General features: G+C 47.7%; 1 protein-coding gene across 2 annotated transcripts in view; it reads left to right on the forward strand.

Moving 5' to 3' along the window:
• SLC22A4 (solute carrier family 22 member 4) overlaps window positions 1–20,017 on the forward strand; it is a 49,136-nt gene that overhangs the window by 8,004 nt on the left and 21,115 nt on the right. The window contains exons 2-4 of one of the 2 annotated variants that reach the window (XM_060091920.1): window positions 8,069–8,172; window positions 9,587–9,741; window positions 17,227–17,398. In XM_060091920.1, coding sequence (XP_059947903.1) covers window positions 8,069–8,172; window positions 9,587–9,741; window positions 17,227–17,398 — 431 coding nt within the window. The remainder of the gene's footprint in view (window positions 1–8,068; window positions 8,173–9,586; window positions 9,742–17,226; window positions 17,399–20,017) is intronic. The other variant, XM_060091921.1, reaches the window with a different exon arrangement.

The raw sequence follows: 20,017 nt of genomic DNA on the forward strand, positions 1-20,017 counted from the left end.
GAACACTATTAACCAGACCAACATGTGCATAATGGGAACACTAGAAGGAGAGGAGAGGAAGGAGCAGAAAAAAAAATAGTGAAAGAAATAATGGCTGAAAACTTCCCAAATTTGATGAAAAACATTAACCTACACAGCTCAGCAGCTCAACTCCAAATAGAAGAAACAAAAAGAGTTTTACACACAGACACATCATGGTAAAGTTATTTACAGTTAAACACCAAGGGAAAATTTTAAAACAGCAAGAAAAATAGGACACATACAAGGAAACCCCAATAAGATTTATATTTGGCTTTTCATAAGAAACAAGAGAGACCAAAAGGCAGTGGGATAACATATTCAAAGTGCTGAAAGAAAAAACACATCAACCAAAAATGTTGTATCTAGCAAAACTATCTCTTAAAAATGAAATAAAGACATTCGCACACACAGACACATGCACGCATGCACACACAAACCTGAGAGAATTTCTTGCTGCCTTACAAGAAATACTAAAGGAAGTTCTTCAGGAATAATTTTTTTTTAATGCACAACTTATTCTCTGAAAACTACAAGGCATCTTTGAAAGAAATTAAAGATGTAAATACAGTAAGTCCCCTACATACGAACCTTCAGGTTGTGAACTTTCAAAGATGCGAATGTACGTTCACGTGTCCAATCACATAAGGCGTGAGTGAAACTGCAGCTTGCCCTCTGTCTCTCATTGCTGATGATCCTTCAGCTCTACCATCTCCCACCTCCTCTCCTTCCTCCAGTCAGTAACTCTTCTTGCCTGTTCACTCCATGCCAGCCCCTGTATGCCAGCTGTTGTACTGTACTACTGTACTTTTCAAGGTACTGTACTGTAAGATTAAAAATGTCTTCTTTATTTTTTGTGTTTGTTATGTATTGTTTGTGTGAAAAGTATTATAACCCTATTACAGTACAGTACTATATAGCCGATTGTGTTAGTTGGGTACCTAGGCTAACTTTGTTGGACTTACGAACAAATTGGACTTACAAATGTGCTCTCAGAACAGAACTCGTTTGTATGTAGGGGACTTACTGTAAATGGAAAGACATCTCACATTCTGTTCATGAAGCAGAAGACAATATTGTTAAGACGGCAAAACTCCTCAGATTGATCTACAGATTCAATACAAAAGGTGTTCAATATCATTAGTCATTAGGGAAATGCAAATCAAAGCCACAAGGAGATACATCTTAACACCCCTGGGATGGTTAAAATTAAAAAGACACACAATAGGGACTTCCCTGGTGGCGCAGTGGTTAAGAATCTGCCTGCCAATGCAGGGGACATGGGTTCGATCCCTGGTCCAGGAAGATCCCACATGTCGCGGAGCAACTAAGCCTGTGCACCACAACTACTGAGCCTGCACTCCAGAGCCTGTGAGCCACAATGACTGAGCCCACAAGCCACAACTACTGAAGCCCACACACCTGGAGCCGGTGCTCCACAACAAGCGAAGCCACCGCAATGAGAAGCCCGCACACCGCAACGAAGAGTAGCCCCCCCTCACCGCAACTAGAGAAAGCCCACATGCAGCAACAAAGACCCAACTCAGCCAAAAAAAAAAAAGACACACAATAACAAGTGTTAACAGGAATATGGAAAAATTAAAACCCTTGTTCATTGCTATTGGGATTGTACAATGATGGAGCCACTTTAGAAAACATTTTTCAAGTTTCTCAAAAGGTTAAACATAGATTTATCATATGACTCAGCAATTCTACTCTTCATATATACCCAAGAGAAATGAGAACATATGCGCTTGCAAAGTCTTGTACACAAAACTTTATAGCAGCTTTATTCATAGTAGCCGAAAAGTGGAAACAATCCAAATGTCTGTCAACTGATAAATGGCTAAATAAAAGGTGGTATATCCATACAATGGTATATTTTTCAACCATAGAAAGGAATGAAGTACTGATATTTGTTTGTTTGTTTTTTCTTTTTGCGGTATGCGGGCCTCTCACTGCTGTGGCCTCTCCCGTTGCGGAGCACAGGCTCCGGATGCGCAGGCCCAGCGGCCATGGCTCACGGGCCCAGCCGCTCCGCGGCATATGGGATCCTCCCAGACCGGGGCACGAACCCGTATCCCCTGCATCGGCAGGCGGACTCCCAACCACTGCGCCACCAGGGAGGCCCGAAGTACTGATATTTGGTACAACAACATGGATGAACCTTGAAAACATTATGCTAAGTGAAAGAAGCCAGTCACAAAAGACTATATATTGTATGATTCCACTTATATCAAATGTCCAGAATAGGCAGATTCATAAGTATATTAGTGATTGCCACAGGCTGAGGAAAGAGAATGGGAAGTGACTACTAATGGGCATGGGGTTTCTTTCAGGGGTGATGAAACCATTCTAAAATTAGATAGTGCTGATGATTGCACAATTCTGTGAATATAGTAAAAACCACTGAATTGTAAACATAAAAATGAATTTTATGGTGTGTAAATTATACCTCACTAAAGACCTTATAAACAAAAAGAAGTAAGTAGCCAGCTTTTTCCCCCCCAATGGTCAGGAAATTTCCAGTTTTAAGTCTGCAACTAAGTTATAAAGAAGAAATTGTGGGTGGATATATATACTATTATTAACTAACTACTACTTCCTCTTCTTCCCCCCAAATGAAAAATATAACTATAAGAGAACACATAGAAATCCATTCTTAAATGAACTATTGCTAGTTTTTCATTCACAGCTGTCTCTGAGATTGAAGTCCATTTATAAAGGGATTTTACACCTTGTGGTAAAAGCTTTTCTGGTTTTTAGTCATTGAATAGAAAGTTCTCTTTTCTAACAATCTCTTCTGCCTAGTCAGGTTTAAGTATAACCTGCTTTGCTTATTCATTAATGCTGTTTGTTATAAGTCATGGTTTTGGTTAGGACAAAGGCATGAGATCAGTAGAAAGGGAACTACCATTTAATGAGGCCTGTAATGTGTCACTGTCAGACACACTACTTACGTTTCCTGTCCAATGCTCATAACGACCTCAAGAGGGAGTAGTATTGTCACCTCTTTGAAGAGGAGAAAACAGGCTAATGGAGGTGAATGAGTGGCCCAAAGTCACACAGCTGGAAGTGGTAGAACCCAAGAGAGCCTGTGCTCTTTGCTCAACATCAGGCTGCCTTCCAAAGTTCTCAGTTCTATGCAGGTCACAGGGATACACTTATCTTTATGGTCCTTTATGGCTTTGGTAAAGGCTAAAATTGCTAGACTTTGGTTACTTGGAGAGTTCAAGGTTGAGGGTGATTTTCAAAGGACAGTGTGTGAGGGACTTCCCTGGTGGCGCAGTGGTTAAAAATCTGCCTGCCAATGCAGAGGACACAGGTTCAAGCCCTGGTCCGGGAAGATCCCACATGCTGTGGAGCAACTAAGCCCGTGCGCCACAACTACTGAGCCTGTGCTCTAGAGCCCATGAACCACAACTACTGAGCCCGCGTGCCACAACTACTGAAGCCCACCCTCCTAGAGCCCGTGCTCTGCAATAAGAGAAGCCACAGCAATGAGAAGCCCGCACACTGGGACGAAGAGTAGCCCCTGTTCGCTGCAACTAGAGAAAGCCCGCACGCAGCGACAAAGACCCAATGCAGCCAAAAATAAATAAATAAATGTAAATTAAAAAAAAAAGACAGTGTGTGATACCACACATTTCCAAACTAATTTTCCATTACTCCTAATTGTTCAACATTCATTCATCGACAGTTTGTTAAGCATCTACCACGTGCCTAGCCTTGTACATGCATTAGTTATCTAGAATGATTATATGAATGTGTTCAGGTTTTAGAACTCTGTCCATCTGGAGAAGGTTGAGCAGGGGGTGCCTCTTTTCCTCTCTAGCCAGAGAGCACAGTGGCCCAGAACAAAGCCCACCCCACCCCGGACGGCTGGGCTCATGCATGCACATGTGCACACCTGGTCTGTCCTGAAAAGTATGCTTGACCTTGAGCTTTGTGGAGGCAGTGACCATGTCTGCTTTGTGCCCCGTACACAGTCTGGCCCAGAGCATGTGCTCAGTGATGGTTGAACAAATGGCTAAGCAATTCCTTTTACCAATCCACTAGAACTCAGGCTAGTCACTTCATTGCCCTATGCCTTCATTAACTCATTTGTAAAATGGGGATAAAGAGAATACCCATTTCACATGGCAACTTTGAGATCCCATGAGTAATACAAGGCACACAGTGACTGTACTTGTCCTTCCTATTATTCTTACTGTTGAGGGCATGAGACGCATATTCTTCTAGGCCAAGAGTGACCTCACATCCCCTATTACCTTGTGATGTGGTTTTTTGTTTTTTAAAGCAGAGCCGAAGGCTAGATGGCCCAGCCAAATGGAGCTTACTCTGCTCTGTTAGAGAACATTGGTCTAAGACCTTGAGGATGAGACAGACACAGTAATCCTGTGAGAGCACATCCAGTGCCTCAACCTGGCACAGTTTGGGACATTCTACTCTTTGTCTATGGTGTGTGTGGGAATGTGGGTTATGTTTCAGTAATGGTAGTATTTGACCTTAAAGCACAGCTCCAGAGCGATGCCAGGCAGTTCCTCACCAGGCCATCAGCCATTAGCCTCTGAGCTGACTGTGTGTATGTATGTATGTTTGTATGTGCATGTGTGTACACACATGTGCAGAGACCCACGGGACAGTTCTGTCTCATCAAGGAAAAGACTGTCTCCCACTGGTCCTGCCATGTCATTGTTAACCACAGGGAGTTCCCTGGGACCTGGCTATTGAGGCCCCAAGACACACCCCTAGAAACCCCAAGGGACTGGGGCAGGCAGGGCCTGGCCTCCTTAAGAATAGCCCCGTGGAGAAAACAGCACCCCCTACAGGCTGGCAGCTGATTTATTGGACCCCAGTTCCATGAGCCGCAGCCAAAACTTTATCTGCCAATCTTGTCCTATTACCAGGTGTCTTGCAGCTTTTGAAAAGACTCTCTGGGTACAGTAATTCCCCAAGAGGGAACCCAGCCCTGGAACCAACCATAAGTAGCCATGAGGTCCAGCTGCCTTCCCCTGCCAGGTGTGAACAGGATCTCCCTGATGGTGTTGACAGGGCTCCTTGGGCCCCTCTTCAGGGAAGGAAGGGGGACCTAGAACCATGGCCTCATGGCCTCCAATAGGAGAGCAATGGGGAGCTGGCCCTCACCTCACCTTTCTCAGCATCCAATTCAGAACTCCTTTCCTTGCTCCATTCCCCAAAGAGACTAGGCTTGACCCAATACCAGGGCCAGCTTCATGATCATCAACCCATGCAGTCACACAGGACCCCACACTTGGTTTTAATGCTCTGCTATTGACGTCTTGAAATTTTTTTAAATAAATTTATTTATTTCTTTTTGGCTGTGTTGGGTCTTCGTTGCTGTGCATGGGCTTTCTCTGGTTGCAGCGGCCGGGGGCTACTCTTTGTTGCGATGTGCGGGCTTCTCATTGCAGTGGCTTCTCTCGTTGTGGAGCACGGGTTCTAGGCACGTGGGCTTCAGTAGTTGCAGCACGTGGGCTCTAGAACGCAGGCTCAGTAGCTGTGGCACACGGACTTAGCTGCTCCGCGGCATGTGGGATCTTCCCAGACCAGGGCTCGAACCCGTGTCCCCTGCACTGGGAGACGGATTCTTAACCACTGCGCCACCAGGGAAGTCCTGACGTCTTGAAATTCTTAATCATTTTTGAACAAGGGGTCCTGCATTTTCAGTTTGCACTGGGCCTGCAAATTAGGTAGCCAGTCCTGTTTACTACCTTTGCTCATGCAATGCCTGGCTCCACATCTAACAGCCTTCCTCTCTCCTTTCTTTCTCTAAGTGCTATCTATCCTGCCCAAAGGCAATGTCCTGACAGAAAAATATTTTTAAAAACACAAAGGAGAGCACATTATCTTTGGAAGAGCTTTTCTGCTTGACTGCAGATGGAATGGTGATGGTTGATAATGGACACGTTAACACCCCTACCAAACTTGGGATTTTCTTGGCTCTGTCCATGTCTAAAGGCTGTGGTGTGGGGGAGATCTTCTGCCCCTAGTCCTGGTGTCACATTCCTTGAAGAAGTGTAGGGCGTAATAAACTCGTTTTGTCTGGCCTTTGGAGTTCTTGTCCAAAGCGGGACATGGGTACAAGGTTAAGTTCTGAGGCCCAAGTTGGTATTTACTTGCTATGACTTCAGGCAAACACCAGTCTCAGAGCCTAAGTTTACTCTTCTGCAAAATGGGTTATGCTCCACATCATGAGGCGCTGGGGCCGCAATCACTAACCTCTTTGTGTGTTGGGGCAGATCCCAAGATCTTTTCTGACACTTTGGCGAGTGATGTTTTAGAAGTGGGTGGTCATTGATTCAGGTACGTGTCTTGTCTACCCCTTCTGACCTGTGGCCTGGCAGGGCACATGAATCTGGCCATACAGTTTTGGAGGGTTTGTGCCCTTTCCACTGAAGCCTATTCAGGTACCCCAGTTGAAGCAACACTACTCTGGGTGTGGTTTCAGACTTATCCTCAGTTGTGCCTGAGGGGTAGAGAGCAGAGTTTCTGGTCCACGTTGTTTTTCTTCTGCAGAGCTGTGCTTGGGCGTCCCACTGTAACCAGCATTGTGAGAACAAGCAGAGGCAGATTTATGAATCTTGTTATTGTCTCCAGGATGGGGGTGTTCTCAAAGACATTATCCTCAACATCACAGAGTGGCCCCTTTGTGGAAGGAAGTATATAGGAGAGGCTTCTTTCAGGTCTCAGGACTCAGAAAAACTGAGCTTTTGCAGAATGAGTTTATCACTTTGCACACCGTGATCCTGAGAGCTGAGCTGCTGGGATATTCAAAGCCAGATTTCAGGGCTTCCCTGGCAAGCAGACAGGCCTTTGGGCAGGACAGCCAGAGGTCAGTCTTACCCCTGGCTTGGTTATTTTGTAACCCCTCCTCCCCTGAGATTTTCATTTGCCCGGATTCCCTTAGCTTTTTGTTGTACGCATTTCTCTTGTATGTATCCTTATAAATGGCCTCTCTCTGCTGCAGATGGGACATGATATAAATATGTGAACTCATTTATAAATCTATTTCAGGGAACTTGTGAGGATTAAGATCTAAATTGCTTTGGGAATGTCATGGGAGCAGCACCACTGCTGAGTGGGGCTGGGATTGGGTGGGAGGCAGGGGATTTTTCCTATAGTCTGGATCATCTTGCCACACACGGCAACACCATGACCACAGCCCCGAAATACTTATTGGCAGCACCTGCTTGTTTTTTAATTAATGAAAGCTCACTGAACACACTGAAATTTCTGCAGCCTCCCCTTGAGATTTTGCTGAATTGACTTAAGAGCTGGAAACTGAAACTCTGCCTCAGACTCTCATTCTATGGGTCCACAAGCAGGGACTTGCTAGGGCTACCAGAGCCCACGGGCCCTGGGGAATGGGAGGGACACACTTCTGTGAGGGCTGCATGGGAAGGAGGGTGGAGGAGTGCAGAGGGGAGATAAGGAGCACTGGAGAGGGGTGGGAACCCCACCCCTAGCACAGTGGAGCCCCGGATCAGGCCCTAAGTGTGGCCTACGGTATAAGTGGACCAGGGAGCACAGGGTTCTCTGGAGGATTCTGTTCAGAAAATATAATCACAGGCCCCTGGGGACCACGTGCACTTTTCAACAAAGTAGAGGAATCTTTTACAACTGGATCGTGTGACCATGCCCTCTACCCTGCCCTGCAGGCATTTCAAACACCTTCCCTCCATGCAGGGATGCCTTCTGAAGCAGAAATGGCATCTTTGCTTCATACCGCTTCACAGCTGAGGGGTAGCCAGTCAAAGCCATGCCTCAGCTCACTTCTCAATACACGATGTAAGCAGGGCCAGAGGTATCACCCTCCCTTTCGGAAGAGGAGGGTGAGCCTCAGGCAGGACGGTGACTTGCCCCAGTAAATGGTAGCGTCAGGAGTCAACCCCAGGGCTGCGAGGCCTATGCCCTTTGCATAAAAGTGACAGCCTGGCACAGGGGAGGAGAGCCTGCCTGGCTGCCATGCTATGCCCTTGGAGCTGGGCTGGAGCACTGGGCTCACACTTCACCTTTTCCCTGGCAGTGGAGTCTGGTGTGTGAGGATGATTGGAAGACGCCCCTTACTACCTCCCTGTTCTTCGTAGGCGTGCTCCTCGGCTCCTTTGTGTCTGGGCAGCTGTCAGACAGGTAAGGGTACTGGGCGGGAGGAAGGGTGATTGTCAATTCACTGCCTGTCTTGGGGTTGGACTGAATTTAGGGTATTTTCACCCAGAGAAAGGGAGGCCCCTTAGGCCACCAAGTGAGTGACAGGAGGAACCATGATGTCCCCTCTGTCCTCTGCCCTCAGCCCCTTGCAAGACCCATTGAAGAGTGGAGCCCTTATATCACCAAACTCCTTGCAAATATACACCGCTGCCTCCCCACTGCCTCCCCACTGCCTCCCCACCCCACCCCTAGCTCTTGGATGCCTTGTGATCTATCCACAACCAGCCATAAGCCAGAGTCAGGGCCAGACTCGGGGAGTACCCTTCCCTAACAGTGCACCCACCTCTGCTGTGGGTTAGGCCCCTGGCTGGACACTGGGGCCACAGAGCTGACCCAGGCTGGTTCTGGGCCTTCTGGGGCACACAGTCAGGAGGAGACAGCATTGCAGCTCTGGGAGATATGCCCTCACTGGCCCTTGAATGTTCTTGGGTACCAGAGCAGGGAGGTGGGAGTGCTCAATGGCAGTGCTAGGGAAGGCTTCCCAGAGGAGTGGCTGTCCCTCCCCCAGTCATGAAGCCCAATGGGACCCCAGACCCAACAGACTGAGAACTGAGTTTGGAAGATGGGGTGGGAGACTGTTCTGCTCATACCTGTGTTCCCTTCTAGCCATTGGACACTATCAGAAAGTCAAATTAAAACTCTTATAAAAAAAAAAGACTTAAGCCAACTATAGTGTCATTAATGGACTGCTGGAAGCTACACTTTCCATAGAGCAGTGGTTCCCAATTTGGGATGCACAGTAGAGTCACCTGGGAAATATTTTTAAGTCCCAATACCCAAACTGCATCCAATTGTCTACATCCAGACGATAAGCATGTTGGAAGGCAGGTGCTGGCACCGGTATTTTTTAAAGCTCTCTTGATTCCGGGAGCAGCCAAGGTTGGAAACCACTGACATAGAAGGACTCTTGGTTCTGGATTGACAGAATTCTCATGTTGTTGATATTAGATGTATCTGCAATCTGTATTGTACTCACATTCCAGAAATATGGTGGCAGCTTCTACCTATGACTCCTTCTAAAGAGTAGATTTCCACATGGTCTTTGGCATAAGCTGCTCTGTGCTTTTGAGATATGGTGCCTCTACAGGAGGCTCAGAATCTCATAAGTTACCTCCTGGGCAGATGGATGCCTGAGGCCTCACCAAGGAAGAGCCTGGGAGGATGTGACAGGAAGAAAGCCTGTCACAGCCCTGAGAAAAACAAAGTAGAAAGCCTGTCACAGCCCTGAGAAAAACAAAGTCTGCAGCAATGCCTGACTCAGAGTTTCCACATGCCCTGATGACAGTGCTGCTGTGAACTTCATGGGCCATGTCTTGTCCTGTGCTGTACTCTACAGGTTTGGCAGAAAGACCATCCTCTTCGCAACCATGGCTGTGCAGACTGGCTTCAGCTTCCTGCAGATTTTTTCCATCAACTGGGAGATGTTCACCATGTTATTTGTCATCGTCGGCATGGGCCAGATCTCCAACTATGTGGTGGCCTTCATACTAGGTAGGAATGGCTTCTGACCCACAGGACTCCTTACAACCCTCTGAGAGGCCTAGGAAGAGGGGACCACTGGAGAGGGCACAGGCAGTGCTCTTAGCACAGAAGGAAGCACCTCATCTCATGGGCTGTGCTTCCAAAATGTGATCAGCCTCGGGGATATATGTGCTGGTGGTGGAGGCTCTAGCCACAGGTGCTTTGATGCGTCACAGGCAAGACAGGCACGCACAGGGAGCCAGCTCTGTGCTGGGCCCTGAAATGTGACAATGAAGAAGAGCTGCAGCTGGTAAGAACCAGCCAGGTAATAACTGAGACACATTTCAGGAGCACAGGGCTCGTGAGAGGGACAGAGGAGGGGATCTTGAGGGAGAGACAGCCTAGGGGTGTCTTTGATCTGAGCTATGAAAGCTTGAGGTTTCTGCCTGGGCTGGGGCTAAAGAGTGTTCCTGGCAGCTGGGCGTGGCCCATGGAGGTACTTAGGGTAGTTGGTGTGCCCAGTACACAGGTGGAGGAGGCACGTGCAGACAGGAGTCCAGTGCCAGCCAGCCATCGTTGGGCAGATCTGGCCTCACCCCTAAGTGAGAGCCCACCCCCAGAGCATATCAGCTGCATGCAGGACAAGCCTTACTGCTGAGAGCAGTCCTATCTCCTAGCAGCACCCTTGCTTCTGGAATATCAGGCTGCATGAGGGGGACTCACAAGCTAAAGGTCGTGAGGAGGCCCCCAGGGCCTTCACCAGCTTTTACTGGGAGGCAGCAGGGTGAGCTCCGGGCAGGTTGATAAGGGTCATCCGCCGGAGTGAGTCCCCAGCAGGCTCTCTGAGCCTACCTGCTCCCTCTGAGCAGGTGAGAGAAAGGGAGATGGGGGCACATCTGGGATAATAGACACCAATTCCCATAATCTCCAGTGTGATCATATTTCCTTGTTGTCTGTCCCAGTTTGTCCCTATTGTCACAGCGTAATTACCAATAGTGCCCCTTTAATGTAAGTCTAATGATTCTTCTTGTCTCAAAAGTCTGAATCTAGTAAGATGATTCTGGTCACGTTTGAGATTCTGGATGACTCATTGGCTTTTGAGATCCTGTGTCCTCTTAGTTGAGGATGTGTACACCCTGTCACGTTGCCAAGATGGAGCTGTTCAAATTCCACTCCTTTAATCATTTGTAAAGAGCCCCTCTCCACAGGCCCAGCCTCAGTGTCTAAAGAGGGAGGAGAGGAGGGTATGCTGAAGCCACAGGGCCCCAGCGGAAGCACCCTCTTCAGCAGGCCCCAGCAGGATGGGGCCTCTCTCCTCCCTGCAGAGGGAAGGAGGGGAGCAAGATTTTCTTAAAGAGGGTCATTTGAGGAGAGGACCCAGAAAGCTTCCAGCCAGTGGTACTGGAAACTGGAGATGCGAGGAATTCAGGACAGAAGTTATACCTCCTGATGCCTGATGGCCCCAAGGACACAGGGCTCTTGGACACAGCAGAGCCTGTTGTTCTCATGGTTTAAACCCTGCAGATTCCATGTTCCTTTTGATGACCGCCCTATACCTGGAAAGCCCAATGGGTAGCTTTGCTTGGGCCAGAACATACCAGAGACTAAACAGAGGAATCTGCCTGACGCCAGCAGAGCCCTTTAGGAGGACCCAAAGAATCACCTGAAATGGAAGGGCACAAGGTAATAGTGAAGCCAGAGAAGCCCTGTCATTGGACAGGAGCCAGGTGGCATCTGTGCCATGCACGGCATCCCCCAGGTCCTGCTGAATGGCAGCATTGAGACCTGCCTTTCCAGGGGCAAAGGGTGCTTCTGGAGCCATGGAGCCTCCCCAGTGTGAGTGGATGCGGCCAGGAGAGCCCATCCCAGGCCTCCTGCAAGAAAGTCCCTGCCCAGCTGACCTTGACACTACAACCAACTTCCCTCCCTACTCCCCATGATGAGACGAGTGAGAAAGCCAAGGGGAAAGTAAGATCTGTAAGATCAGTCAGAGCCTAGATGTACAAGCCAGATCAGTGGGTGGGACACTGGGTATAGCAGGCTCCCCATCAGCCTGGTCCAGGGCTGTGGTAGGGTGCTCTGGGAGCCTCCCTGGCTATAGTGTTACTCTACTGGGCTCTGCAGGAAACTGCTGACTTTTGTGCACTGGTATGAGCCTCCTTATACTGGGCTCTCAGGCCTGAACGTTTCAGTGTGTCACTGAGAACCAACCTGCCCCCTGGAGCAGCCAGACTTGCTCGTCAGCGCCTGGGGTAGGGTGGGGTGGGGCAGACTCGGCGGAGGCTGACTTCTGGCAGTACAGCAGTGCTCTCTGGTGTTCCAGGACTAGCATAGTCAAATTCTGGGTTTTATTTAACTAAAAGAAACCTAAGCTTTGGATCTGGTCTGCCTTCTGTCTGGGCCTTCCCTTTTGCCCTCTGGCTCTAGGGAAGGGTTGGCAAGAGTCTGTGGTGATAATCTCCCATTTTAGGGGTCTTAACATTAATTCAGGAAGCTGAATCACTCCCACTCTCAAAGCAATGCGAAAATGGATCCTCTCCTTGCTCTGCTTTTTAACAATTATAAAGCCTGCCAGAGTAACAGGAGACAAGAAAAAGAAAGGAAGGAATGGTGCTACTTAAAGGAACAGAACGTGGATACACCTGGAAGTGAGGGAGCTGCCAGAATGAGGCTTGTTCAGGAAGAACTGACCACTCAGGACCAAGGCCACTGGCCCTACCCACAGTCTAGCTCCCCCTCACAATCTCCTACTGTTTCCCAGAAATAACGCCTTTGACCTGTCCACAGCCTCTGGGTGAAATGCCAGCGGCATCCTCCTTTATCTCTCATAACCAGCTGCTTGAATTTATTTTGTCTCCTCCTGATCCATTAATTCAGTATTTTCCCAGTATTTCTAACATCAACGTCCTCTGCAATATTTGTTCCAGCATGCTGAACTGTTTAAAGTTCTGCTTCCTCTGAGGTCTAAATGTATTCTTCCTTTTGATAAGTACATAACTGATGGCATCTTCCTTTATAACTTTGGCTACCCGGAAGCTCAGGCTGTATCAACTATGCAGCCTTTATCAGCCACACAGGTTTTTTTTGTGTGTGTGTGTGGTACGAGAGCCTCTCACTGTGTGGTCTCTCCCATTGCGGAGCACAGGCTCCGGACGCGCAGGCTCAGCGGCCATGGCTCACGGGCCCAGCCGCTCTGCGGCATGTGGGATCTTCCTGGACAGGGGCACGAACCCGTGTCCCCTGCATCGGCAGGCGGACTCTCAACCACTGTGCCACCAGGGAAGCCCAGCCACACAGTTTTTTAATGGAGATATCGTTTGAATACCATAATGTTAACTCTTTAAAGGTGTATAATTCAGTGGTTATCAGTGTATTCACACAGTTGTACAATCATCAACTCTACCAAACTCCAGAACACTGTCATCACCTGCCATTAGCAGTCACTCCCCCACACTCCTCTCTCCCCAGCCCCTGGCAACCACTAATCTACTTTCTGTCTGTGTGGATTTGTCTATTCTGGATGTTTCTGATAAACAGAATCATACAATATGTGGCCTTTGTGACTGACTTCCTTCACTTAATGTTTTCAAGGTTGGTCCATGTTGTAGCATGACTCAGTATTCCATTGTATGGAGATGCCACATTTTGTTCATCTCTTCATCAGCTGATGGACAACTGGGTTGTTTCCACTCTCTGACCAATTTGGAGAATGTTGCTATCAACATTTGAGTACAAGTTTTTTGTGGATCTGTTTTCAGTTCTCTTGGGTATGTACCTAGGAGTGGACTTGCTGGGTCAGGTGGGAATTTTATGTTTTACCATTTAAGGAACTGCCAGACCGTTTTCCAAAGTGATCCATTACATATTTTTGTTCTTTTCTCCAAGGCATAGCTTTTCACCTTTCTTTGTATTTTACTTTAACGTTACCATGATTTTATTTTTTTTCAAATTATAAGCTACCTCAAAACCTTCAAGGGATGAGGTGGGATATAAATACATTAAAAAGATGCTGAAATTTGCCGGCAGCCCTTGTTTGCACTGGACTGTGTGAGGGAAGAACCGGGGGGACCCAGGGAGGAGGAAGGACTCCCTCCTGTCTGTCCTCAAGGGGCTCACATCTGGTCGGCAGAGGCAGCCATTGCAGTTGTTATAGAGAACGTGGGTCATGGCCTAGGAGTGTTGGGAGGAGCTCCTATAAATTTTCTGGGCATATGCAGAAATAGGAAAGGTTACTTTTAACTAGAATGATCTGTGAACGTTTGTAGAGGAGAGAGAGGAAGCAAGGGAATGTCTGCTGTTTTGATGAGGATTCGGAGTATTTTCCTGGGAGCAAAGAGAGGTTCTGCTGTCTTCCACCGGGTCTCTTGGTCAAAGGCACTGTACTTTCCAACATTCCCCTGACATCTGGCACATGTCAACCGTTTGACCAGGATGAAAGAATTAATTATTCCTGAGTACCTACCACATGCCAGACACTTGGCTAGGCCCTTTATCTACATTATCTCAGGCCTCATAATAATAGCTCCATGAAGTAGGACTTATCAAAGTCACTCTAGTAGCAAATGAGCACCAGGGAGCCCAGGCTCTGCACATGACTAATGGAGGCCACTCCTATCCTAGGGCCCTTGGGTCCTACCCCATATCCTGGCAACTGCACCACAGTCTTGTTTCTTGAGCTGGGGTCTGCAGACCTCTGTTGGTCATTCATGGAGTGGCAGGTCCTGCCTCCAAGTGAAATGGATCCAGTGGTTCCTGGGCTGACTACCACAGAAGGGCCCTGATCAGCATGGTAGTAAGCCTGGCACGCTCTGAGTCACTCCCTCTTGGAGAAAGTGCTCAGGTTCTGGTGGTGGTGACAGGCAGTGGGCAAACACTCCTGGCCAAGACATGCCTCTTTGGCTTAGATGTCAGAGTCTCACTCCCAAGTGATACTCAGAGGCCCAACCAGACCAAGACCAAGTGGGCTTTGTCCTAGGAGTAAAAACCTAGGAGGTAAAGGAGGCCAGGACAAGGATCCCCAGTCAGCGGAGCCAGAAATCACCAGTCACCTATCTCACTGCCAGCTGAACACATGGAGTTTCTGGCACCTGCAGGCCGTGAAACGTCTTCAGGAAACAGGACTCCTCTCCCAGTGTCCCTCAGAGGGGTCTGGTTGGCCTCTAGTGAGTTCAAAAACCAGCCCAGGTGGGGAAAACACAAATCCTAACTTCTAAAAGGCAGGTGTGGCCTCAGCCATCTCCCACATGTCTCCACTAGGACCTCAGTTGAAGGACTGCTTGACAGGGCCAAGGCTTTGCTCCCAGGTAATTTTTTTTCCTGGACAGTATCCACAGGTCATACTGATCAGGCTTAAAACCTGGCTGTCCCACTTAGTACATATGTGTGAATTTAGGCAGTTTGCTTCAACTCTTTAAGTCTCAGCTGATAATGTGTAAAATAGAAGTAATATTAGTTCTTATATATAATTGTTGTGAAGATTCAAAGAGATAATATGTGTAAACACTCAGTCTGGAACCTGGCTCGAAGTGCCTACTCAAAACACTGCTAGCTATGAAGATGATGATGAAGATGATGATGATGGTGTTCAAGGCAGGGTGATTGTCTAAAAGGTCAGTGAGCAGGAAGTCGTGCTAACAAGGAGCTATTCAGGTTTGTGCCATCTGTGTTGCTCCACAGAAAGGCAGAGGGGTAGATTTATGAAGCTTCTGTCCCCCATGGGTACTCTGCAAAGTTAGAACAACTCTGTTCTGGCCTGAGATCCAAGCTTAGAGAGGGAGATTATCCAAGAATCCAGTGGTGTAACTTCTCTCTCTTCTCTCATCAGGGTCATGGAAGTGTGAGGGAGCTCCCTTGGCCTCATGAGTCTACAAGATTCTCACTTGGTCCTGGGCACTTTCTCTTTTCCACAGTCACATCCTCTGCTGCTTCACCTCTGGATCTCTGCTTAGGAATAAATCACCCCCTATTCATTCTCATGTAATAATAATCACAGCCGAAGTGTTTAGAAACCATGGCATGGTGAGTCTTCTTATGGAGTGGTAGGAAGGTCATTAATGAGGTAAGAAAAGATCTGGAAACAACACTCCCGATCCTGAAAGAAGTCTGGCCCTATTCCTGGAAATGAGCTTAGAGGCTGAGAAATGCCCTGGGTGGTTAGGGCTGTTGTCTGCAGTCCAGGTTGTGAGGGGTACACAATCCTGGCCATTTCTATCAGTCTGGCTTTTAGAAATGGATGTTCAAGAGGGAACCACTGGCACATCTTCAGTTATGCTGAGTGAAGAAGAAGAGAGGTGAGGACAGGAACAGGTAGGAGGTGAGAAAGGAAAACCAACAGAAGTAGTAATTTGACTGCTTCTCTAGAATTAGCCCTTAATTCCTTAGCCTGGGTTCAGGGCATCTAAACACAATTGAAAAACTCTCTCTTGAAAGCCAAGCCTGAATGACCTTCGAATGATCTATTTTGTAATTTCTGGGCTATTTCTCGGTAGTGGTGGGCAGATCTCAAACAAAAGATGGAGCTGTTGTCATTGGCCAGATCTCCGCCCTGGGGCAGAAGACCAAGAGTGAACTCTGGGTAAAGGGCCTGGAGTTTTGTGACAACAGAAGGAGCTTGTTCCTGGACTCCCTGTCTCAAATCAAGCACTCCAAGGAGCAGGCAACATCTCTGGAAGAAGTGGGGCTGAGCGATCCAGTGTGGTGCTGAGCAGAGCAGGAGCCTTTCCCAGAACAGGGCCGGATGCCAAGCAGTCTTGGACCTTTGTGGTGTTCTGGGAAAGCTCTGTGAGCTCCTTCTGTGCGTGGACAGCTCCAGGGCTGCCTCCTGCCAGGCGGGAAGAGCAGCTTCTTCTTGTCTTTCATTGGGCTGTATGGACTGTGACTGCCTGGGGCTGAGCCCTGGGCACAGTGTAGCTGCAGCGGAATTCAGTCCTGGGTGCTGGGGCTCTGCTCTGTGCACCTCCAGAGCCAGCTGGATCCTTTTTATCATTTCTCAGGGCTCAAGGGTTGCTAAAGGTGTCCTAACACAACTCAGTAACTGAACTCTCCACTGTTTCCGAGAGACCCGTGTCTGCTTATTTACAGTGGAGAATTGTGGGAAAGGCTGAATGCCCCATAATCCACTCGCCCTCAGAAGAGCCCCCCCACCCCCCACCCTGGTCTCCTGGGACACCCTTTCTGCTCCTTACCCCAGGGCTCTTACTTTGGAAATGTGGCATCCTCAGAAGAGTTTACCTCTTAGGGCTGGGCGTGATGTTCCTATGACATGAGGAAGCCTTTAAAAAAGAAAATCTGTGGCTCCTTTAAAATCTCATGAAAACCCATCCTTCTATGAGGTGGTAAGTCTTGGGTCACGTCCCACCTTCCTCCACCCTGACCACTCCTGCTCTGGGCCATGAGGCAAACACCTTTTCCCTTTTCTAAGTGGTTATGTTTTAAACTCTAACTGCCAGGTAATGATGTAAAAAGCAAATATTAAAGTGAGTTAAAATGCTAATACTCCTCCCTTGTTTTGAACAGGAACAGAAATTCTTGGCAAGTCAGTTCGTATTATATTCTCTACGTTAGGCGTGTGCACATTTTTTGCAGTTGGCTACATGCTGCTGCCGCTGTTTGCTTACTTCATCAGAGACTGGCGGATGCTTCTGCTGGCGCTGACGGTGCCGGGGGTGCTGTGCTTCCCGCTGTGGTGGTGAGTGTGGCTCCATCCCAGACAGCCCCCTGCTGCGGGCCAGCAGCCTGGAGCCCAGAGCCTGGGGCTGACCGTGGCGTGGGCTTGCTGATCTCACTGGAACGGGCTGGGGCCTTGAAGCCCAGAGACCGTTTGGCTCTTTGGGGTGGGCCTACGTGCTGGGGTTTGATTCCCCACCGTCCCACAAAGCACCATTCTCAGGAAACCCAGTCCCCCTGAGGCTCTCCCCCCGCTTATCTGTTACTGGTGGTGATTGTTTGTGGAGATGGTCTGTTGGGTTTTGTTATTTTTAACTCTGCCCCCCTGCTCTCCTGACACTTTTCTCTTGCTAGGAAATCTTGTTCTCCTCATGGCTACAACTAATGTAACTTCCTCAAACTTCCCTGTCGCGTGATGCTTTGCGTCTGAGATGTCACTGTTTATCTGCTTTGTCTTGAAGGGCGAGAGAACTCCTTCTGTTTAATGAGTTGTTAGAGAAAATGGTCTTTTCTCTCCTCTCACTACCCTTCAACCAAATTTTGGCACGTCAGTGTGGGAATAACAAAGTGTTGAGACACTGGCCCCAGTTTCACCCAGTATGGCTATGGGGAAGATTTTAGGTGAGAGAACAGATTAAGAATGATGGAATAAGGTCACAGCCATACCCTTTTTGGGGAGGGATTCCCCATTTCTTTGATTTTTCCATATTTAAGCAAAAGGAAAGGGGATTTTTCCCATTTCCCATATTTCCCATTATTGGGTCTGGTGCTCTCTCTCTCTCTCTCTCTCTCTCTCTCTCTCTCTCTCTCTCATTAATTAGTCCTGGTTTGGTTTCATGATGTCAAAATCAAATCTCCCAGCAGTGACTGGTTTTACTGAACTGCTTTATCTCAACTGGCTCACACACAATGAAAGTTTCTCTGATCATTTTTTAGAGCTCAGAGGTTAGACTAGCCCTCGTGGTTGCCCTGTCCTGTGGACACACTGCCTGAGGAAATTTCCTAGAAGGGCCTTCATCTTGCTGCAACTGTTAGGCAGCTGTAGAGGCTGACAGGTAGTAAGTACATCTTGACCTTGTTGGACCAGATGGCTCTTGTTAGACCACTCCAAACTACTGTCCTTTTATGACCTCTAAGACTGCTATGATTTACCAGTGCAGATTCTTGGCATGGGTGTGTATGGGGGAGAGAGAACACTTTTTTTTCTTACTTCCCTAGAATTTGAGAGACAGTGTGTTAGAGGTTAGATACTATTCTGATTTCCTGACCCAGTCTGAGAGCAGGGCAATTTTCTGGAATGAGAATCATCAGCAGCTGCAGCATCATCATCATTATCATCATCATACCCTCTGTCCCTCTCTCCACAATCCCCCTGCTAACTGAATTTATTTTAAAAGATGTCTTGTCCTGAGTCTCTCAAGACACAAGACAAGATTATTCAAAGGTTAGTTTCTGCCTCTTCAAATGAATGATTTTAGTAATCTGTGTTCTTTGGCTTTAGTCGTCCCTTTGGCATAAGAGACCAGTACTTTAAAAATATGTTATAGTCAACTTTATTACTGTATGATTCTACCAGAGAGAGAGAGAGAAAGAACAAAAATAGAAGGGCCCTGACTGACGGTAAGGGATTAGTAGGGATTTTAGTTTGTGGGGCTTGGATCTTTGCCTCAGAACCAAATATCACAGCAAGGAACAGCTCTGATAGGTCAGCCTCTTGAGTTTCTAGAATGGAAGGTTCATCCCACAAGGAGCTGCCTTACTCTTGCCCTGAGAAGAGTTGTTCCTCTATTGCCCATGGGCTAGTTGGTAGGTGTTCCTAGCTGTGGGCACATTGTACCAGGGACAGGACTGCCCCAGACAGAGGGCAGCCCGGGGCCAGGACAAAGATGCTGAGTGCTTGTCCTGAAAGTTTAACAACAGTTTTACCATTTTCCTATAAAAATAAAATAGCTTTCTTTTGAACATCTTGTCCTTGAAGGTGGGACTTCCTGAAGCAATGCCCATCCATCCGGGTGGGCTGGGATGATATGGGGATTGCTTTGAGCTACTGTGACCTCTGCTGCCTACTTAATATGTAATATAGACTCTCCAGCAACACCCTTCCCCTGTTCAATTTGAATTAAATCTACCAAGAGGCTATAGTGTACAACCTTATTTGGCCCTCCACTAACTTGGAATGATCAGCTAGACTTAATTCTTTATGCACCAAGAAACCATGGCAATTCAAAAGTAGAGATCACAGCAATCCTGAGTACAGAGGGCTGAAAATGGAGCCACTGCAGGTTGTTTGGGGATTTTTTATGTCCCAAATTTCCTTTAAAAGGCTTGGCAGTAAGTGATCACAGGTACAAATGGACTATGTGTGTAGTGGGTGGGGAAGGAGCCCATAGGTGCAACATGGGGAAAGCTTTGCAATATCTAGCTGACTAAACGTTAGGAACCTGAGACCGGTGATGGCACTCAGAGCTTGTAGTAAGAAAGGTAGGATATTTCTAAGAACAACCTGGTTGGGGAAAGATACCTCTCAGAAGTAGAAGTGCCCATGCTGTATATAGTGGCTGTGGGGTAAGACCTCTAATTCTTCACTAATACAGTTGCCAGTAGCCACATGCAATGATTTAAATTAAAATTAATTAAAAGT

The sequence above is a fragment of the Mesoplodon densirostris genome, chromosome 3 (genome assembly GCF_025265405.1).
Source record: "Mesoplodon densirostris isolate mMesDen1 chromosome 3, mMesDen1 primary haplotype, whole genome shotgun sequence".
NCBI lineage: Eukaryota > Metazoa > Chordata > Mammalia > Artiodactyla > Ziphiidae > Mesoplodon > Mesoplodon densirostris.